This window comes from Petaurus breviceps, unplaced genomic scaffold (assembly GCF_028583685.1).
Source record: "Petaurus breviceps papuanus isolate PSGF00001 unplaced genomic scaffold, PetGlider_PUasm1.0 90639, whole genome shotgun sequence".
Lineage (NCBI taxonomy): Eukaryota > Metazoa > Chordata > Mammalia > Diprotodontia > Petauridae > Petaurus > Petaurus breviceps.
The window spans coordinates 543917-565817 of NW_027187296.1; the positions used below are offsets into that span (position 1 = coordinate 543917).

General features: G+C 38.1%; 1 protein-coding gene across 1 annotated transcript in view; it reads right to left on the reverse strand.

Annotated features, from left to right (window-relative positions):
* The window catches only part of NEK5 (NIMA related kinase 5), a 118069-nt gene that overhangs the window by 45268 nt on the left and 50900 nt on the right, over positions 1-21901 (reverse strand). Inside the window, exons 10-13 of the mRNA XM_069064561.1 lie at positions 17395-17525; positions 12804-12919; positions 3355-3421; positions 2748-2858 (exon numbers count right to left, since the gene is read on the reverse strand). Coding sequence (XP_068920662.1) covers positions 2748-2858; positions 3355-3421; positions 12804-12919; positions 17395-17525 — 425 coding nt within the window. The remainder of the gene's footprint in view (positions 1-2747; positions 2859-3354; positions 3422-12803; positions 12920-17394; positions 17526-21901) is intronic.

Below are 21901 nucleotides of genomic sequence, written 5' to 3' on the forward strand. Positions count from 1 at the left end.
GGCTGATGATATACTCCTTGGAGCAATGCCAAAGCCTCCCGGTAGGCCTTAGACACCTCTCTGGAGACCACAGCTCTATGGGACTGAACTCTTAACTAGCTACTGTCTTATACTGTATCTCTGACAGTTCTATAGTCTTTGAATTTTACAACTAAACACGTGATGAATTTAATCTCTTCCTAGCACAGCAACATCATTATTTGAACAAGCTATATGTAACCTTGGAGATTACAAAAGGGCAAATGTGCAAAAACAGGCATAATAACAACATAGAGGGGGCCTGCCATCTTATCTACACTATCTTAACTATAGGTCTTTACATTCACATATGCTTTGAGGGGTTAAAAAGTTTTACAGACTGTCTCATCTCAGACATTGGTTACATGTATACACCTGGCTAATTCACTTACTTCTAGCCTCAGTTTCCTCATCTGTAAAATGAGGTGACTGGACTCAATGGCTTCCAAGTCTCTGTCTAGCTTAAATCTATGACACTATGCCCTCCATGAGGATAGAATCTCTGAGGCTGTGTATTCTTCTTACTCATCTACAATCAGTAAGGGGTGGGAAAAGCTTCAGTATTTATAATTCAGGGTATGAAGGCAGTTAAGCTTTCCATATTTGGAGTGAAATATGTTGAATTGTCACATTCCCTCAAGGTGGTGCTGCCATTCTTCTCATATGACATTTATGACCTCCAAGAGTCTAGCATCTCCTGGGCCCCACATTCCTCTTACCAATCTACAATCAGCAGGGGTGGGAAAAGCTTCAAGATATAGTTTAGGGTTTGAAGGCACTCAAGGTTCCTGTAGTTGGTATAGAATATGATCCATTGCCACATTCCCTCAAGATGGTGCCTTCATAGCTGACTTGTGGCACTTACTATACACAGCTTCTTATCCCATATTGGGTATTTCCTCTCTGTGTTAGTCAGCTTATAGAAGCCCACGCAGGGCCAAGCCTGTGACCCAGATGGCCTCCTATGGTAACGCTGAATTCATTGGTCTCTTTGGTGAACTGTTTCTGAGGGTATGAGCAGATCAATATAGAAACCAAGGCCAAAGTGGTTCTTAATAAAATTCAATGTGCCTTCTAGTCCATTTACCGCTCCCAGAACACACCTTGTGCTTGTCCATCTTTATGTAACTGTTAATGTTGTCCTGCATTCTTGGAATAACTCCCCATTTTTCCATGGATACAAATCCAACTCATCCTTCAAGGCCAGAGGCAAATGTGAAACATTCTATGAAATTTACCATGATCAGTCTGACCAAAAACTAAACATTTTTCTTCTGAACTTTTTTCCCCTCATTCCTATTTTTTTAAATAAATGAGCTGTTGTTTGTCCTTCATTTTAGAAGATGACATCACAGGGTGAATTGGACCTAGATAAGGCAGAGTTGAACAAACTCATCAGCCTCATTCTCTCCTCTTCAGTCATTGAAGTCGGTGGCAAGATAAAATTTAGGATTACTGGCAATGGCCCAGGACATAGTGGATGACCTTGGTGTCTTTCATATTTGACCAAGCTCTGAGTGTTCCAAATTGTTCTTATCTGCCCACTATGCTAGAGGACATCTTCACATGCTTGGGGTAAACACTGACAGGTTTGAGCCCCCACAGTTACCCCCAACCTCCTTTAGTCCATTTGCTGAGACAGTTTTACCAGGATATGGCCACCATGTGTGCTGTAGCTTCTTGGAGCCGCAGGTGAGAGCTGAGTAGGTGGTTCAGCAGCCCTGAAAAGGGCTAGGCAGCCTTCACACCAGACATGCTAGTCTACCCTAAACACTTTGTACACCCCAACAAAGGGGGCCGAAGTCTCACAGAAGAACCAGGGCTCAGGCCCCGGGGTTGTGACTCAAATCTAATACTCTTATGACCACATCATGGTGCAAGTAATGCTGTCACTGATATCATCTTATAAAATAATTGATGGTTACATATTGGTAATGGTTATTGATCTGCAACATATGAGCATTTTTTAAATTTTCATTTATATTATATGTGTGAGAAATAATGCATTTAGACCCCTACTCTATTCTAACCAGTATTAATCAATATGATATGATTTCACAGGGTAGTAATTATAAGTTCTGTATGTTAGGCCCCAAAGATGTCAACTGCAGATTATAAACTCACTTGCTTAATCATATGAATCTAAATAAAGACCCTCCACCCTTGTTTTTCCTTGCTATGGTGACCAAGTCCAGTATGGCAGAGGTGACTCAATTACATGGAAAGTCCTTCAATTTATTTTTGTACCTCCAGACCACTCTCTCTTGTCTAACAAGAACAAGTGATCATCTTATGAGCATCTAATAACCACTTAGTCAGTGGAGAGGCCCCATGCTTCACCCAAACTGTGACACCCCTGGCTGATATGTCATTTTTGGTCCCCAAAGCAAGGTCTATCGACAAATGGGATTCTGTACTTTGTATAGTCTCTCTAGAGTGTTCAAGTATCAAATCTGGTATCAAACTTTATAAAAAATAACCTGGAAGAAGGGGGTATCTCAGATCATGAGAAAGAGCTGAGGTCCAATTCATTAGAGGGGACCACGGACCTCAGAGCTCTGCCTCCGTTTCCTTTATTGTAGGCTGGACAGTTTTAATGCCTGCATATGTATAGTTATTTACATACTGTCTCCTCCGTTAGTACATGAACTCTTTGAGGGCAAAGAGCATGTTTTTGTTTTTCCCTGTATCCCCAGAGCTCAGTAATATGTGCCTGTTGACTGACTGACCTCTTGTTTAATTTCATTCTTCTTCGACTGTAGAGCCTGGAAGTTGGGCCGTTCTCCCTTTCTTTCTCGTACTTGTAATTGGTTATTTGGCTCAGTAGATGGACGAAGACCCTATCAATGAATAAAAATATAAATAATAAAATGAAAAATAGTTATTTTTAAAACATTCTTTTCTGATAAGACAAAGGCCCTATTAGTAACATCATTTACAAAGCAAAACAGTTACTTTTTAAAAAACATTCTCCCTTAACTCTCTTCACTCTAAAAAAAAAAATATCACCATAAATTAAACTCAATATTTAGGGATATTAGACGCTGGAAGCTTCTAATAGTGGTTAATGGAAGGAAAGAACATCAGTGGAAACATATTCTATGGTGCCAGGTGAGACATCTAGTTTCTCAATGGATAAATGATAAGGGAGATGTGAAAAAAATCTGATGTTTAACCCCTTAGGGATGGATTATCCAGTAGAACTGCCTTTGATGTGTTAAGGAAAAAAATCAGGAAACTCTATGTTCAAGTAAAAGGCACAGAAAGGTATAGAAAGCAAAATCTCCGAGTTAGATGTATTATTGATTTTCTTCCAGAATTTAGCATTTTACTTACCAATTGTTTCTCCACTTTCAGCTTATACTGTTGAGCTTCCAATCTCCTCTGAAGGTACTCGGCAGGCCTTAAGAAAAACCAACATTTTTTTTTTCAGCTAGAGGAGCAATTTAAAATAATTTCAGGGAACCAGATTCACAGTTGGCAGATCTTAGTGCACAGTTGAAAATTCAATTTCACTTCACCTTTATGAAGTAAAAAGGACAACTCCAAGGTCAAGGAATAGGAGGTTCATGGAATGTTTCCATAGAAAATATCCATCAAATTGGGAGTGAACAGCAACTGTGTGGTGGGGGGAAAACAGTGGGAAAGAAGGGTCTACTCCAAAGCTACTTTTCTTGGAATAGACAACTTAGTGTTGTCACAGAGAATCCAAATCACAATGTGTTTATGCTACGAGAGTTATTTTTCTCTATGAGGTGCATGTTTTTTAAAGTGTTTGGTTAACTCAATATTGACAAACCGGACTCTAGTCTCACATATGCACATTCAAAAGAATCCCAATACATATTTACGTGCAGAACTATATACAAAGTTTTAAATGATTTATTACTTAATGTCACTGATTCATAACTGCTAGAGTCTTTGCTCTGAAAGACAGCACAGTGTAGTGGATAGAGAGGCAGAAAGTCCTGAGTTCTAGTCTCCTCTCCGCCCTATACTGTCTGTGTGACCCTGGTCAAGTCACTTACCTTCTTATCCCTCAAACAACTCTGTAAGATTAAAAACTGCAGAGAAGGTGCCAGTCTGCATTATTGGAGGAAGTTCTTAACAAGTGGCTTCTTAGTTTTTTCTTTTTGGAGGGCAATTGGGGTTAAGTGACTTACCCAAGGTCACATGGCTAGTTTTTGTGTTAAGTGTCTAAGGTCAGATTTGAACTCAGGTCCTCCTGACTCCAGGGCCGGTGTTCTATTCACTGCATCACCTAGCCACCCCAACAAGTGGCTTCTTAAATGGATGAAAGCATATACTGATCCAATTGAAATAGAATCAATGTTCTTTTAGGATTTATGGGACAAACTTTCTTGCATGATTATAAAGTTTTTGCATGCGGAATAAGCTCTCTACATTCAAAAGCAAATAACTTTGTCAGTGTTCTCTAATTCAATTTGAATGCTAATTAGTTATTTATTAAGCAACTACTATTTGCAAAGCACTGTTTTCATGAGGCAGCTAAATGGCACAGTGACTAAAGTCCTGGGCCTGGAGTCCTGAGTTCAAATTTGACCCTGACACTCAGTAGTTATGTGACCCTGGGCAAGTTGTTTAACATGTGTTTGCCTCAGTTTCCTGAACTGAAAAATTTGTATAATAATAGCACTTACCTCACAGAGTTGTTGTGAGGTTCAAATGGGATGATATTTGTAAGCTGTTTAGCACAACATTTGGCTAGTAGACATTTAAGATCTAGAATGGGGTATGAGATAATCACAAATAACTGTAATACAAAACATGATAGAGAGGTGGGAACTATAGGAGAAACCAGGAGAGATCATTTCTGCCTGGGAGGATCAGGAGATGTTGGTAAATGTTTAACAACCAACTCTGTAGGGGGAGAAATATACCCAGGACATACTTTTAAGTTTAATCTGCATTATTAACATTTATCCATCACTTTCTTAAGTCAAGACAATCAATAAAGAAATAAATCAAGCCTTAATTTGTTTGCTTATTTCCTAGGTGATAATTTCAACCTGAAAATTTAACAATCAGGTTTCTCAAGCACATTGGAGTTGTACTCAGCATACTCCTAGGGATAGGGCATTCAAGGCATAAAAAGAGATAAGAAGAATGGGACGAATTTTTTTCACAGCACAGAGCACCTATGGAGCAATCTAATTTGGCAGAAGCTCATTTTACATGGAAATGAGGAGTATGAGAGAAGTTTGGAAAGGGAGGGGGACCCCAGCTTATGGAGAACCTTGACCACCATGATAAGGATTTTACTTGATAGACAACAGGGAACCAATGAAAGCTTTTAAGCAGAGGAGTGGTAGGACCAGATTGATTGTTGACCTGATACCATTATGAAGGATTAAAGAGGAAGAAAGAAGATGAAGTAGTAGACTGGGTAGAAAGGAAACAGAAGGTAGCACTTACTGCTAGCACTTACTCAGTACTGTAGGAATGAAACTATTACAGAGGTAAAAGTGATAGGACTTAGCAACTGACTGGATGGTGGAGATGAGGGAAGAGGGAAGAGTCAAAGGTAATCTGAAGGTTGTTGTTTTTAAGGGAGATTGAATAATATTCTGATGGAGAGAAGTCATGAAGCCAGAAGGAGAATTGAGGAGGTGGAGATAATAACTTTGGCTTTAGACATTCTGATTTTGAGATCTTTATTCAGGTAGAAATGTCCCAATAGGTTGTTGGAGATGTGTCTCCAGAGTTCAGGACAGATTTTAGGGCCCATGATAAATATAGGCAAGTCACCTGTATGAAAGTATGAAGAATAAATGAGATTTCTAAGGGAGACAGTACAGAGAGAGAAAAGGAGAGAGTTGAGAACAAATCTTTGTAGGAAACAAAATAGCTTAAGGAAGTGGAAAGAGGGAGAGGATACGGCAAAAGAGACAAAGAAGGAAGGGGTGGTTCAAAAAAGCATTGGGAATGCTCTCAAAAACTGAAGAAAAATATATTCAGAAGAGATGAAATAGAGTGTCAATAGTATCAAATGTTAGAGAGATCTAAGAGATTGTTGACTGAGAAAAGACCTTTGGATTCAGTGAGGGCATGGATGACCAATAGGAGATTCATTTCTGTGGAGCGATGGAGAAGGAAGCCAACTAAGAGAGAGTGAGTGGTAAGGAAGTTGAGGCATCAGGAAGGTTTTCTTTAAGAAATATGGCAGTCAAGAGGGGAGAGTTGGGACAGCAGTTGGATAGGGTGTAGGTTAAGGGAAGGTTCCCACTTAAAAGAGAAAAAAACAATCCACTTAAAAAAAATCAATATAGACAGTGCCTTACTTATAATCAGATTGTTTCCCAAATGTTTCTAAGTTGGTTGTTTGGAATGTGGAACACATTTTCCCAAAGAAGAAAAAGTCTAATCTCTCTTCCATGTGACAAGTCTTCACACGCTTATAAAAAACAAAATAAAATAAAAAACCCAGTTATCAGTCTTTTCTGTCTTCTTTGCTTCAGGCCAAATACTGTCATATCTTTCAATTGATCCTCATATGGTATGAACTCTAAGACCTTAATCATCCATGGTGACTTCCTCTGGGTACACTCTGACTTATCAATGTTTTTCCTAAAATATATCACCCAGAACTGACCACAATGCTCTAACTGACCAAGCCAGACCCCACAGAACTATACCCTCCTTTATTCTGGATCCTATACTTCTCTTTTGGGCAGCTAAGTGTGTAGCTGCAACCATATTGGCATACCCAGGATGGTTGCTAGCACATGTTCTTAAATTTACTTTACTAGGAAAGATAGCTGTTTAAGGAGGTCAATAATCTTTTTAAATTACATTCACAGGGTGGCCAGGTGGCTCAGTGAATAGAGCACCAGCCCTGGAGTCAGGAGTACCTGAGTTCAAATCCAGCCTCAGACACTTGACACACTTATTAGCCATGTGACTTTGGGCAAGTCACTTAACTCCAATTGCCCTCCAAAAAGCAAAAAATAAATAGATAGATAGATAGATAAATAAATAAATTACATTCACTAGTTCAGGGTAAAAGTCAGCACCCTGAACTTCAGGTAAAATACAAGCAGAAAAATAAAGACCAACAGACAGGAGGACTCTGACTGAATCTAAGCAATATTGCTATACACTTTACATACATCCCTGGATTGAGAGAGCCTTTACATCTGAGCAGTCTGAACATGCGGCCACTCAGAATCTTGACCAGGGAATCACAAGATCCTTCTCATTAGTAAGCCTGCAAAGCAAAATACCAACTCAGAGTATATATACACTTCTCAGAGACAGAAGGCATCACAACCTCCTGACTCAGTGCCTAATTGGAAATTAGCAAAAGGTGTGAAAGCCTTCCTACACACAAGCCTCCCCTAAGCAAGCTTACCCTAATGGACTCCACATGAGGCCTATTAATGGGTGGAGAAGATTTTATATCCCATTAACATTACAAGGTGGCAGAATTGATAAAGTGCTGGGCCTGGAGTCAGGAGGATTCATCTTCCTGAGTTCAAATCCAGCCTCAAACACTTACTTACTAGCTGGGTGACCCTGGGCGAGTCACTTAATTCTGTTTGTCTCAGTTCCTCATCTGTAAAATGAGCTGGAGAAAGAAATGGCAAACCACTCTAGCATCTCAGCCAAGAAAACCCTAAGTGGGGTGTTGAAGAGCCAAACATAGCTGAATAACAAACACCTCATTTAATGCAGCTGAAGGCTGTATCAGCTTTCTTGCCTCTTTCTTGCCTTGTATCAGCATTCATCTGTTGAAGTATAGGATCCTTAATAAAGGAGGCTATAGTTTTGTGGGGTCTGGCTTGGTCAGTTAAAGCATTGTGGTCAGTTCTGGGCGATATATTTTAAGAAAGACATTAATAAGTCAGAGTGTACCCAGAGGAAGTCAACATGGATGATTAAGGTCTTAGAGTTCATACCATATGAGAATCAGTTGAAAGATATGACAGAATTTGGCCTGAAGCAAAGAAGACAGAAAAGATTAATAATTGGGTTTTTATGAGCTTTCAGTACTCTAGATCTAGTCTGAGATCTAGTCATGTCTTCTCAATCTTGTATTTCTTTTTTTTTTTTAAGAAATTGGGGTTAAGTAACTTGCTCAAGGTTACACAGCCAATTATTTTGTGTGGGTGCCAAGTATCCGAGGCCAGAACCGATCCCGGGTCTCCCAACTCCAGGGCTGGCACTCTTACAATTTTGTACTTCTGAAGTTGATTTTTGGAGCCCAAGTCTAAGACTTTTACATTTATTTCTTTTAAATCATTCTTACTCAATTCAGTCCTTGTCCTAGGCTGTCAAAAAAATTTTGAATCCTGTCATCCAGTGTTTTAACTAACCTTCCCAAGACATAGTTAATCTCTTTCCATTCCATTTCATCCCAATCCAACTCATTATTGGTCATTTTATTCTGTCCTTTCCAGTCTAAAGACCATTGTCCCAGGCAGAGAAAGAAGCAATGCTGTCTTATTTCTCCGATCAGTTAACATCATCCCATCTACCACAAGTTGCTGCCCTGTCTCTTCTTCAAGGCTTCTCTTTCCCCCAATAAAGCTTAGACACACACACATACACACACACACACACACACACACACACACACACACATTTTCTTATCCTTACCTTTCCTTGCTAGCTTTAGCTTATTCTGAACTTTACCACTCCTGAAACTGTTGTCATAGGACCACGTCACTCTGTTGTATTCAATCTCCATTACCTGCTTTTTCCTCTGTTCTCTGAATATGCCTTTAAAAAAAAATCTCCACCATGTCGGTTTTTGCATCCATATCAATATCTTTAAAAACACACAAGCAAACAAACAAAAAATCCTCTCCCTTTTCCTCTCATTGGAATTGTTTCACTGTGTCTTGTGGAAAGACAATTGGATTTTGAGTCAGAGCAGGAGTGTGCTCAAGGAAGCTCATACCACTAGATCTGATTGTTAAATTTTCAGTGTGAACGTGTGCACCTTGGAAATTGAAAAATGCTACAAATTAGGGCTTGATTTATTTTTTGGTTGATTGACTAAACCTAAAAAAATGATGGGGAAAAAAGGAAAATGATGGGTATGTTGGTTGTTAGATATTTAATAGCACATTCCTGCAGAGGACCCATATTCAAAACCTAATCTCCATGGGCCTCAGTTTCTTCATCTGTAAAATGAGAGGATCTAACAGATGGTCTCTAGTGGCCCTTTCAGCTCTAAATCATATGTTAAGTCTTGTTGGATCATCTTCATTCCCTTTTTCTGAAAGAGTTACTAAGCTGTTAAATCAATATTTGTACACACAGTATTTCCAAAAGGCATTTGACGAAATCTCATCACAGCCTTTTGAACAGGAAGATGAAATGTCAGTTGGATCCGGGAGCTGGTTGAGTGAATACACACAGAGAATGGGGATTAGCAGATTGAGGTCATCCTGGAGAAAGGACTCTCTCCTGAGTTCTGTTTTGTTCAATATTTTTATCAATGATTTAATTACACGCTTATCAGATTTGCAGATGACACAAAGCTTGGTGGGGTAGTTAATATAATGGATGATAGAATGAAAATCCAAAAAGATTTCAATAGACTGGATTGATGTCCTGAATCTAATAAAATAAAATGTGATAGGAAATAATATAAATTCTGCGCTTTGATTCCCCCAAAAATGAACTACAAAATTATAGAATGGAGAAGACCTGGTTTAATAAGAATTATATAAACTCCAATGCTTAAACACTGGAAAAATACGTAGGGCAGCAAATTGCATTATGTGAACTTAATGGAATATTATTGGGCCATTTTTGTTCAGTCATTTTTCAGTTGTGTCAGACTCTTCACAACCCATTTGGCAAAGATACTGAGTGGTTTGTCATTTCCTTCTCCAGCTCATGTTACAGATGACTTGTCCAGGGTCACACAGGTAGTAAGTGTCTGAATTCAGATTTGAACTCACAAAGATGAGTCTTCCTGACTCCAGGGTCAGTGCTCTATCCACTGTGCCACATAACCACCACCATTATGTCATTAGGAATGATAAATATAAGTAATTCAGAGAGACAGAGGAAGATTTGTATGAATTGATAAAGAGCCAAGGAAATGTTGGAGAGTTAGAGATGTGTGTCAATACACACATATGAATACTTATATACAGATACATGTATGAGATATATGTGTGCATAGGAACATGGCTCATGTAGAAATGCTTTACATGATTTCATATGTATAATGAGTATAATATTTCATGTCCTTTCAATGGGTGGGAGAGGGTTGGAGGGAGAGAATTAGTAACTGCAAATAAAAATTTTTTAAATGAAAACAATTTTAAAAGAACATCAATAAAACGTGATATAATTTTAAAAGAGAGTTTTATATGTACAAAGACCAAAATAATAAAAATTTTAATTCAAATAAATATAATGGGAAATCTTTGTTCCAGAGGCCCAGTGAGAAGATACAATTGTCCTTTTGGCAGAGAGGTGGGGGACCATAGGTGCAAAATGTCTTAAATGCTTTCAGATTCAACCATTATTTCTTTTGCTTAACTGTTTTTCTTTGTTACTAGGTAGGATTCTATGAGTTGGAGGATTTATTGGGAATTGACAGTAGAATAAAAAAGCATATGTCAAATATTTTAAATACTTAGAGGTTTCAATTGTAAACTGACTTTGAGTAATTATAATAATAATTACTTTTAATATAGTGCTTGAAACTATGCTAAATGCTTTATAATTACTACCTAATTTGATCTTTAAAACAATCCTGAGAGGCAGGTATTACAATTATCCCCATTTTACAGTTGAGGAAACTGAGGCAAACAGGTTAAGTGATTTGCCCAGGGTTCCACCACTAGTAAATATCTGAGGTTGAATTTGAACTTAGGTGTTCCTAACCCCAGACCCAGTGCTCTGCTTCCAACATGAATAATATGATCTTTACAATAGTAATAATAATCTTATATTTACATGATGCTTTAAGGTTTGCAAAGCATTTCATGTTTTGATCCTCACAACAACCTCAAGTGGTAGATACTATACAAGTATTATGATCCCCATTTTATAGAACAGAAAACAGATTCAGAAAACTATTATAAACAACTAGAAGGCATCAGAGGCAAGATTCAACCATCAAAGACTAGATCTCTCCCAAATTCAAGTCCAGCATTCTTTCCACTCTACCACACTACATCCCTACGGTAAAATAAAAAGGTACAATGTCCAAAATGAGAGAGATGAGAGCACTGTTCTCTATACTAGGTAGATCACATCTGGAAAAATATATTCCATTCTAGGCCATCATCATTATCATCACAGCTAACATTTCCATAGCAAACACTGTAATATAATAACAACAATAATAATAGTATTAATAATATCTAATAACAAAAATAATAAATCAAATCCCTCTTAAATCCCATATACTATGGGCCATATTTAAGTTTTTTTGTCCTCTATATCTCTAAATTCCTCAAATTTATCATTACTTATGACATAATAATACTCTATTAAGAGATCCAAGTCTCTTCACCATCCTGATTCTATTTGAGTTTGTTAAAATCCCTCTTAAAATTGTCCAGAGGGGGCAAAACACTTTACAAATGTTATCTCATTTGATGCTCATAACCACTCTGGGAATGAGATGTTATTATCCTCCCCATCTTACACATGAGGAAACTGAGTCTAAGAGAGATTAAATGACTTGCCCAAGTTCACACTGCTAGTATGGACCTGGCACAGGATTGGAACTCAGGTTTTCCTGACCTCAAGTCCAGCACTCCATCCACTGCTCTACCTCACCTGGCTACCTCAGGATAATTTAAAGAGGGATATCAACACACTGGAATAGTGTCAAGATGGTAAAAAGACTCTAATCTCTTAATGAAGTATCATTGTGCCATTACTAATAATGAATATAAGGAATTCAGAGAAATAGGGGACAAGAAAAAATTTAATATGACCGTGGCATGTTTTCTTGGGTAAAAGAGGGATTCAATTTATTGTTATTAGATATATTATTTTTATATTATTAGATATATCCTTTCTATTAATTAACTCTATATACTAATAACTAAGAAAATAACAGGTACAAATTATGTAGACCAGAAAAGCAAGAACTTCTACAATTTTACATGTTCTTTAACCTATCTTCAAGTTACACTGTTTTCCATACCCTACACAGGCCAAAAGACAAAATTGTAAATGAAACTTTCTATATTCTGAGAAGACCCATTCTACTTTCAAATAGTTTTAATTATTTAATAGCTTGTTGTTTTTTTTCTCACATTGAACCTAAAATTGCTCTTCTTCAACTCTCACCCACTGCTCCCAGTTCTGTCCTCAGGGCCGTGCAGAACTAATCAAATCCCTCTTATATCTAAAAAACTCTGAAGACAGCTAACATGTCTCCCTACTCCCCCAAAGCCTACTTTTCGATGGGCTAAACATCCCCAGAGTCCTTCAGTTGACTTTCATATGGCATGATGTCAAGACCTTTCACCATTTAGGTCGCCCTCCAACTTATCACCATCCAGATGCTGGTACAACTGTCTTGTGAGGGAAGAGAATAAAAAAGAGAACAGCATATGAGGTGAAAAGTAAAAGGAATTTTTGACATTTCTGTTTTATTATTTGCTTTTGGAGAAATTATAAGTATCACAAAATAAAGACGGTTTAGTCAATCAAGATATTAATAGAATATTAGAGTTTAAATTTGAATTTATTACCATTGAGCTGGAGGTGAAGCATGGCCTTCTTTCTGTTTATAAAACCTATCAACTCTTCCGTTGATTTCAGAAACATAGTGATACCTTGGGTGACAAGCTCTCATCTGTAATATGTCCAGCTGAGCATAAAAATGACCATAAAGTCTGCAATCCGGAGCAACTTCTGGTCTTCCTGCCACCTTCTTCTGGGGACTTTGATACTAAAAAAACATATAGTAAACAATGAGTTGCTATCTAACGTGCTGAAGAAAGAAAAAGCTGAAAATCATTTTTAAAATTTTGTCTTTTTCTGGTAAATTATCTTAGAATTATTAAACCCATTATTATTGAGTCTATTAATTTTTTAATTAACAAATATGTCTTCTCTTCCTCTCCTCTTCCACCTCCCTCCACCCAGAAAAAAAAGAAAGACAGAACCCCTGCAACAAACTCACAGTTAAGCAAAAGACATTCCCATATTGACCATATCTAAAAATGCATGTCCTACTCTACATATCTAATTCAACACATCTCTGTCAGAAGATAAGCAGCATTCTAAATCATCATTGTTCTGGAATCACAGTTGATCACTGTGTTGATCAGAATTCTTAAGTCTTTTAAAATTATTAGTCTTTATAGTACTGTCGTTATAGTATAAATTGTTCTCCTAGTTCTGCTCCCTTCTTTCTGCTTTAGTTCAAAGTGATGTTCGAGGATGTCCACCTCTCTCCATCCCTTCTTCATTTTATAGATTTCTACTTGCTTCTCAGATTCTGTGAGATAAGTTCCCTCCACAATTCCAATGCTTTTCTTTCCTATTGTATCCTTTCTTTTCCCCCTTCCCTTCCCTTTCCCCTTTTAAGATCATTAAAACAAACAAAAATCTCAGGCTCTCCACCTTACCTGACTTCTTGTATGACTTCCATTGACACTTTAGTTCCTAAAGAATGTTTCTATAACCCCATTAGAAAGCAAAAACTTCATCCTATAAAACCTTTTCTGATCGCTTATATTTGCCTTTTTATGTTTCTCTTTATTCCCATGTATGGTATTCAAATTTTCTACACAACTTTTCTCTTTTCATAAGAATATTTGAAAGTCCTTTATTTCATTAAACTCCATCCTCCCATCCCCTGTAATTATATCATTTTTCTGGGTAAATAATTCTTGCTTTTAAGACTGTAAAGGCAAAAGTCATCTTTTGTCTTTGGTAATGTTGTATTCCATGATCTCTGCTCCTATATATCAGTAGCTTTTAAATCTTGTGTGATCTTGATTGTGGTTCCTTGGTACTGGTACTTTTTCTTTCCAGCTGCTTGCAGTATTTTTTTTAACCTGGAAGTTCTGTTTGTATGCTATGAAATTCCTAGGAGTTTTCATTTTGGAGTTTCAGGAGGTTAATAGTAGAGTCTTTCTATACCTGCTTTGTCTTCTAACCCATCTCACCTCATACCTGGACTAGTATCATAGCCTGCTGGTTGGTCTGCCTGCCTTTCCCTATTTCACTCCATCCTCCCTTCAATGATTTTCCTAAAATGCAGGTTTGGTCATGTTAACTCCATACTGAGTAAATTTCAGTAGCTTCCTTTTACCTCCCACACCAATAAAATCCTCTGCTTGGCATCCAAAGAACTTTATGATCCAGCCCTACTCACCACCTTTCCAATCTTCTGACACAGCTTACATTTCTTCCTTCCAGGTATTTTTATATCCAGTAATGCTGACCTTCTTGATATTCCTCAAACAAGAAACCCCAAGTATTTTCACTGGCTGTCCCCCATGACTTCACCTCCTACTTTCCTTCCCTTCCTTCAAGTCCCAGCTAAAATCTCATCTTCTACAGGAAGTCTTTTTCAATCCAACTTACTTTTCCCTCTATTGATTAGTTCTTAATTATCCAGTATATAATTTGTTTGTACATAGTTTTTTGCATGTTGTTTCCCCCAAGAATACCTTGAGAAAAGAAATTATCTTTTGCCTTTATCAGCACTTAGCATAGTACCTAGTACGCAGTAGAAGCTTAATAAAGGTTTATTGATTTTTTTTTTTTTTTTGCTTTTTGGAGGGCAGTTGGGGTTAAGTGATTTGCCCAAGGTCACACAGCTAGTTTTTTTTGTGTTATGTGTCTGAGGCCGAATCAGAACCCAGGTCCTCCTCACTCCAGGGCTGGTGTTCTATTCACTGCGCCACCCAGCTGCCCCTAGGTTTTTTTTTTCCCCATGCTTTCTTGAAATGTATCTATTCTCTTCTTTAAATCACAACTTTAAAATGGTCCAATAATTCTTAAATTTCTCTTCCCAGGTCAGTTTTTTTTTAAAAGCAATCGGGGTTAAGTAACTTCCTCAAGGTTACACGGCCAGTTATTTCTCGGTGAGGTGCTGAGTATCGGAGCCCAGATTTGATCCCCAGGTCATCCTGACACTGGGGCCGGTGCTCTTACTGGCTGTGCTACCTGGCCGCCCCTAGTCAGTTTTTTTTTAATGAGATTACTTACTTTTCCTCTATTTTTTTTTTGTTTTAATACTTCTTGTAATCTCATGGAGTCATTAACTTCTACTTAGTTCATTCTAATTTTCAGAATGTATTGTACTTGGTTTTGTACCTCTTGTGCTAAGCTGTCAATTCCCTTTCCAAATCTCTTTTCCATAGTTCTTCTTTTTCCAATTCTTTCCTCGATCACTCCTATTTCATTTATATTACCATTCTAATTAATTTTTAAGCATTCATATCATTTCTACTTGAAATTTAATGGCTCTTGCAGACAAGCTGCATATTATTTTGAGGCTATGCTTGTAGGTACTTTGGAATTATTCTTCTTCTCTTGAGTTTGCATCTTGGGCATCTAGAACTAGTTCCCTCCCTCCTAAATTCCCATTTACTATGCTATACTTGAAATCGGGAAGACTTAAGTTCAAATGCTGCTTCAGACACCTGCTAGCTGTGTGACACTCAGCAGGTCATTTCACCTTTCTCTTCCTCAGTTTCCTTAACTGTAAAATGAGGATAATATTTAAATCACTTACCTCATAGGGCTGCTGTAAAAATTCAATGAGATTACATATGTAAAGATCTTTTCAAAGCTTAAAGGACTATATAAATGACACCAGCTTTAACTACTATTATTATTTTTTAAATATTTATTCAACTCATATGTGTTGTCTCTCCTGCTAGAATGTGTGCTCATTGTGAGTAGTAACATTCCTTTTGAGTAGGGATTGTTTCATTCTTTGTGTTTGTATCCCCATTACCTAATACAATGTTTGACATACAAAAGGCATTTAATAAATATCTATTCATTGAAGGGGGGGAATGGAATACTCTTGATAATAATAGGGAAGTTCAAAAGAGAAGAAGGTTTGAAAGAAAGATAATGAGTTCAGTTTTGAACATGTTGAGTAAAATATCACATGGCTATTAAGTATCAAAGTCAGGATTTGAACCTAGATTCTTCTGACTCTGTTCAAGTTGTCCTTAACAAAAAGCTATCAATGGGTTACCAATGGACATTAGTTCAAAAATACCTTTTGGGAGTAGTTCCTATTAATATTTAAACTCCAGTTATTCTTTCTTTTTTGTAGGATCAAATACAATCTCCTACCCTAGTGTCCCTTTCTCTGGTTGTTCCTCCCAGAATCTCCAGTTTAATGAAAAGCCCAGGCAAACCATATCTTTATCCTCTCCAGGTTCCATTCCTGACTCTCCAGATTTTCTCAATCATTTCACAGAAGCTTATATTGCAAGTTCACTCTACCCCTGGACTTCTCACCCTAGAAGTACTCTCTGCTCCTGAGGCTCCTTCCTCTGATTGGCTGATTCCTCCTAGAACCAACATTTTAAGGAAAATGCCCAAGCCAGTCATGTCTTCATTGTCTCCAGGTTCCACTTCTGATTCTCTAGACTTTCTCCACCATGCCCTGAACAAGTTTTCAGTTCCCTTTTTCTGTGTTATCTTCCCCCATTAGAATGTAAGTTCTTTGAGGGGCTGTCTTTCTGCTTATGTATGTATTCCCAGTTCTCAGCACAGTGTCTGACACATAGTGAGAACTTAATAACTGAATTTGACTTGACTTAGTCTTTCATAACCTGAATCTAGTCCACCATTCTAGTCTTATCATTTATTTCACCCTTTCATGCTCAGGGAAACTAGCCTTCTTACTGTTCCTTACATCCAACATTCTATATCCTATCTTCATGTACTCTCATTTCACTTCTGCCTCTTGGATTCCCTTATTTCCTTCAAAACTCTGCTTAAGGGACATTTTCCCACACAAACTTTTTGTTGATCCCCTCAGCTACTAGTGATCCCTTCCCAAAGAAGCTTACTATACACACACACACACATATTGTGTGTATATATACACACACAGAGATATGTATACATGCATGTAGATATACATGTGTGTATCTATGTATTGTGTATCCATATGTTTATATATACATAGATAGATCTCTGTGTATATACACATGTGTGTCTATATATATATGTGTGTGTGTGTCTATGTATATCTATATATCTATATCTTTTCCAATAGAATGTAAACTCTTTGGAAGAAGGTGCTGTTTCATTTTTTTTTTGTCTTTTTATCACTCTTGCCTAGCACAGTGCTTGCAGTTCAGTGGACACTTAATAAATGTTTATAGATTGATTGAAAATAGAGAAAGTACCTTAGGATAAAGACTTAATGGGGGAACTCACCAGCATTGGCTTCTGAGCTCTAGGAGGTATCCATTCTTTTCTAGGTAGCAACTCCCGTCTCTTAGGAGGCATCAGGATCTTAGATTTTGGTGGATGATTACCCTGGAATCTCTTTTTCTGCATTATTGGACCTTATTTGTGTTTTTTTTTTAAGAAAAAAGAGGCAATCAGGATGCATATACATTTTACACTGATTACATTAATAACATAATGACTGTATTTTATAATTTCATGTTTATGTAAATAAAGAGTAATTACAACCTTCATTTCATAGCACTACAAATTTATTTGAACTACTATAAGCACTGTGCTATAAATATAAGCAGAAAGACAGCTCCTCAAGGAGCTTATATTCTAACGGGGAAAGAGAGCACAGAAAAGGGAGCTAAAAATCTAGGCTGGGACATGGTAGACAAAGTCTAGAGAGTGAGGACTGGAAGCTAGAAAGGATGAAGGCATGGCCGTCCTGCATATTTTCTTTTCATGGTCTGCTACTTATATTGATTCCAGAGAGAGCATATAAATCCCTCAGTGAGCCAGTAAATTCAGTGGCTGACCTAAAATTCTGGCCCTCTTAGAGAATGCAAAGAGAGAATATACAAATTCTTTTAAGGCCATCCTTCCCCCGCAGGGAAAAGTATTAATGAATGAAATCATTTTGAGGCAAGTCATGGAGTATAATCAGCAGCACACGAAGGAAGAAGCCAGAAGTAATTATTGACTTTCCTTCAGTTTAAGACTCTCTAGCAGCTGCTGTTTTTCATTAGGGCTTTAACAGGAATTTGTTGATTTTCAGGATCTTAAGACATGGGAGTGCTAAGAAAGTTAGACCCATAAAAGTATTGCCTTTCTCTTTGTCAAGGCCAACCCATTTACTTGCATACATCATCTCATTCCATCCTGTCTCCTCCAGTAGATTGTCCCATCTGTAATCCCCAACATCTCATTTATCTTCAAACTCTCCCTGTCTAATGACTGTGTCTCTGTAGCCTAAAAACATACTTTTGTCTTCCCCCTTATAAAAAAAAATAAAAATAGAAACAAAATCTCACTTGATCCATTCATTCTCCACTCATTCCATCCCATATCTCTCTTGCCTCTTGTGGCTTAACTTGAGAAGGCCATTTTCAATAGATGGCTCCACTTCCTCTCCTCCCACTCTCTTTTTTCCCACTCTCAATAGTCTGGCTTCTGACCACATTATTCAACCAAAGTTGCCCTCTCCAAAGTTACCAATGAGCTCTTGAATTGTTGAATCTAATGGCCTTTCCTCAATCCTCATCCTTCTTGACCTCTAAGCCGCTTTTGACACGTTCCTCACCCTCTTCTTGACATTCTCTTCTCTCTAGGTTTTCAGGATGCTGCTCTCTCCTGGTTGTCCCACCTGTCTGACTGTTCATCCTTTGTCTCTCTCGCTGGATCTTCACCTAGGTCATGCCTACCAACTGTGGGTGTCCCACAGGACTCTGTCCTGGGCCCTCTTCTTCTCCCTCTATACTATTTCACTTGGTGATATCCGTAGCTCCCATGGATTCAATTATTATCTCTATGCAGATGATTCTCAGATGTACTTACCTTTCTCCTGACTTCACATCTCTTACTGCCTCATAGACATCTCAAGCTCAATGTCCTGTAGACATCTTAAACACAACATATCTAAAACTTCACTCAAAATCTATCCCCCTTAACACTTGCTGGTTGCTTTGACTGCCGCAAGTCTCTCCCCACTCCAATCCATCCTCTACTTAGCCTCTAAAGTTATTTTCGTAAAATGAAAGTTTGGTCATGCCATCACTACCCCTACTCAGTAAATTCCAGTGGCTCCCATCACCTCCAGGAGCAAATATAAAAACCTCTGTTTTACATTCAAGCCCTTCATAACCTAGACTCCCCAGCCCCTCTTTCCATTTTTTCCACTTTCCATTCTTCCCATCCCCAGCTCCCACAAGTACTCTTCAATCAATGATACTGTCCTCCTTGCTGTTCCTAAAACAAACCACTCCATCTCTAAGCTCTGAAGTCAGGAAGACTCACGTTTCTGTATTCAAATCTGGCCTCTAACACTTACTAGCTGTGTGATTCTGGGCAAGTCACTTAACCCTGTTTGCCTTAGTTTCCTCCTTTGTAAAATGAGCTGGAGAAGAAAATGGCAAACCATTACAGTATCTTTGCCAAGAAAACTCCAATTGGGGGTCAGACACAACTAAACAACAACAACAAAACCAACTGGCCAGTTAGAGGAGTATCATCTGAATGCCGTGAGTGAGGTAGTATGAAAGGAGAAGCAGGGGTTGAGGCAGTGACTGTAGAAAGGGTGAATCCATTTCACACAGCTCCTAACAGCTTACAATTCAGACTAAGGGTCAATAGCTGTAGATAAATATAGCTCTGGCTCAGGAGAAGAGCAGGAGATAAGAGTCCTTAAAGCTAAGGGCATTACCAAAGAATAAAGAGTGGGTGAGAGGTACAGGTGAGTGGAATGGCTGAAAAAGCCTTCAGCATCATCAAAGGAAATGAGAGAAGAGGGTGGGATGCTTGGCTGGCTCCTGCCTGTGTCTTATGGCTTTTGTTATGGATCTCTTTCTCCATAAAAATCATGGTAGGCATATGAATGGGCATGGGTGGGCATGCAGGTGCATACCCTAATAAAAGCTGGCCTTAGGACTTGTTTGCTAACACCACCCCCATAGCCTATAACAGCATGGAATGAGTAGTAATGAGAACCATCAGATCACAGTTCATCACAGATGAGCCTGCCTCCAAGTTTCTGTGAAACAGTGACAATAATACTACCTCTCTCCCAGAGCTGTTTTGAGGAAAGCACCTGACAAGTCTTAAAACATTATATAAATATGAGCTTTTGTTATTAAGAAGGTTCTCTCAATTAACATTGCTAATAACAATAATTTGGAGAGAACTATTTAAACCTATATTTACTTAGATATTTGTCTTTATTTACATATATCCAAGCTCTCTTTTGTCTCCTGATCCCTGTAACCCCTAATATGTGTGTGTGTTAAAAAATTGGTGTTGTTATCTATAACTCCTCTACTTGCCCACCCCTAAATATTCCCATTCAAACCAGTCAGACAAGACAATTTGTCTTCAGGATATTCTGAACTGGATTTCCTAAAGCTAACAAAAGAAGCCTGGAAAATTTAGACAGAGATAATGATTTTCCCCCTGACTTTCCTTCTGCTCAATTTCTCTACTACAGAGAATATCATCACCATATCACTAACTCTAGCATCAGCCTTGACTCAAATCTCTGTCATTCCTCATATCCAATTTTCTCCTCATTACTGTTCTTCAACCCTATACTTTCAGGTTAAGAAGACATCCCACTACTTTCTCTTTCACCTTATTTCCAGCATTTACTCTCCTTCCTAATTAAATAGCCAAAGGTCTTAATTATCTCCAGCTTGACCCAAAGAAAATTCCTTCTTCTTGAGTTCTTCTCCCTCACAGTCAATCAGTCCTTACTACCCCCAATCAATCCTTCGTGTCCCTTCCAAAGCTGTCTTCTCAGTTGATCATTTCAACAAACATTTCTTATACCCTTTCCAGGTCCAAAGTACCATGAGGAGCTTATTAAAAAATGACAAGGCCCCCTTTTGGGGGCACATTGTAAGTGTCTTCCTATAGTGACTCTTTATCCTGCTATAAACAAGGTCCAAAACTCTCTACCTCAGCTGCAAAGTCCTTAATCCATTGTTCCAGAGGAAGATGATCTTTCTTTCCTTAACTTTGATGCTCTCCATTTTATCTCTTGTGCTTACTCCAGATAAAGCCACTCAGTGTAACTGAATTGTAACATCTTATCCCTGTCTATATTTTCTCTCACATTATACCCTCCTCCTGATCTTAAAATACACACAGACACACACACACACACACACACACACACACACTATGGTTGCTAAGTCTCCCTAACTCTCTAGATCTTGACTAAATAATGCAACTCTTTAGACACTCCCTTACCTCACTATTCCACAAAAGTTTTTTTTTCTTTTTCTTGCATGTAACATTTATACTCTTAAAAATATTGTTTAATATTTTTTCAGTGTCTTTTTCACACAGAAATCTCAGAACATTAATAGCATGTGGTAAGATAAAAGGACCTAGATTTGGAGTCACGAATCACAAATACATGTCAGAAAAGACCTGGAATCAATCCATCAATCTGCATTAATTAAGTACTTACTGTGTACTAAGCTATGTGCTGTGGACACAAATAAAACAGCACTTCTCCTTAAGGAGCCTCTATTCTATCAGGTAAAACAACTTCTAAACATATAAGCAAATTTAAAATGCACACAAGGTAGTGTACAAATACAAGGTAGTCATTTAGGGAGGGCCCTAGTGACTGAGGAGATGGGGAAAGGTCTTCTCTAGGAGGTGGTGCTTCAGCTGAGCTTTGAAGGAGGCGAGGGGTTGTAAGAAGTGGAAGTAAGAGGGAGCACATTCTAGGCAAGGGGGACAGGTGGCTTGTGTGAAGGTGGAGGCA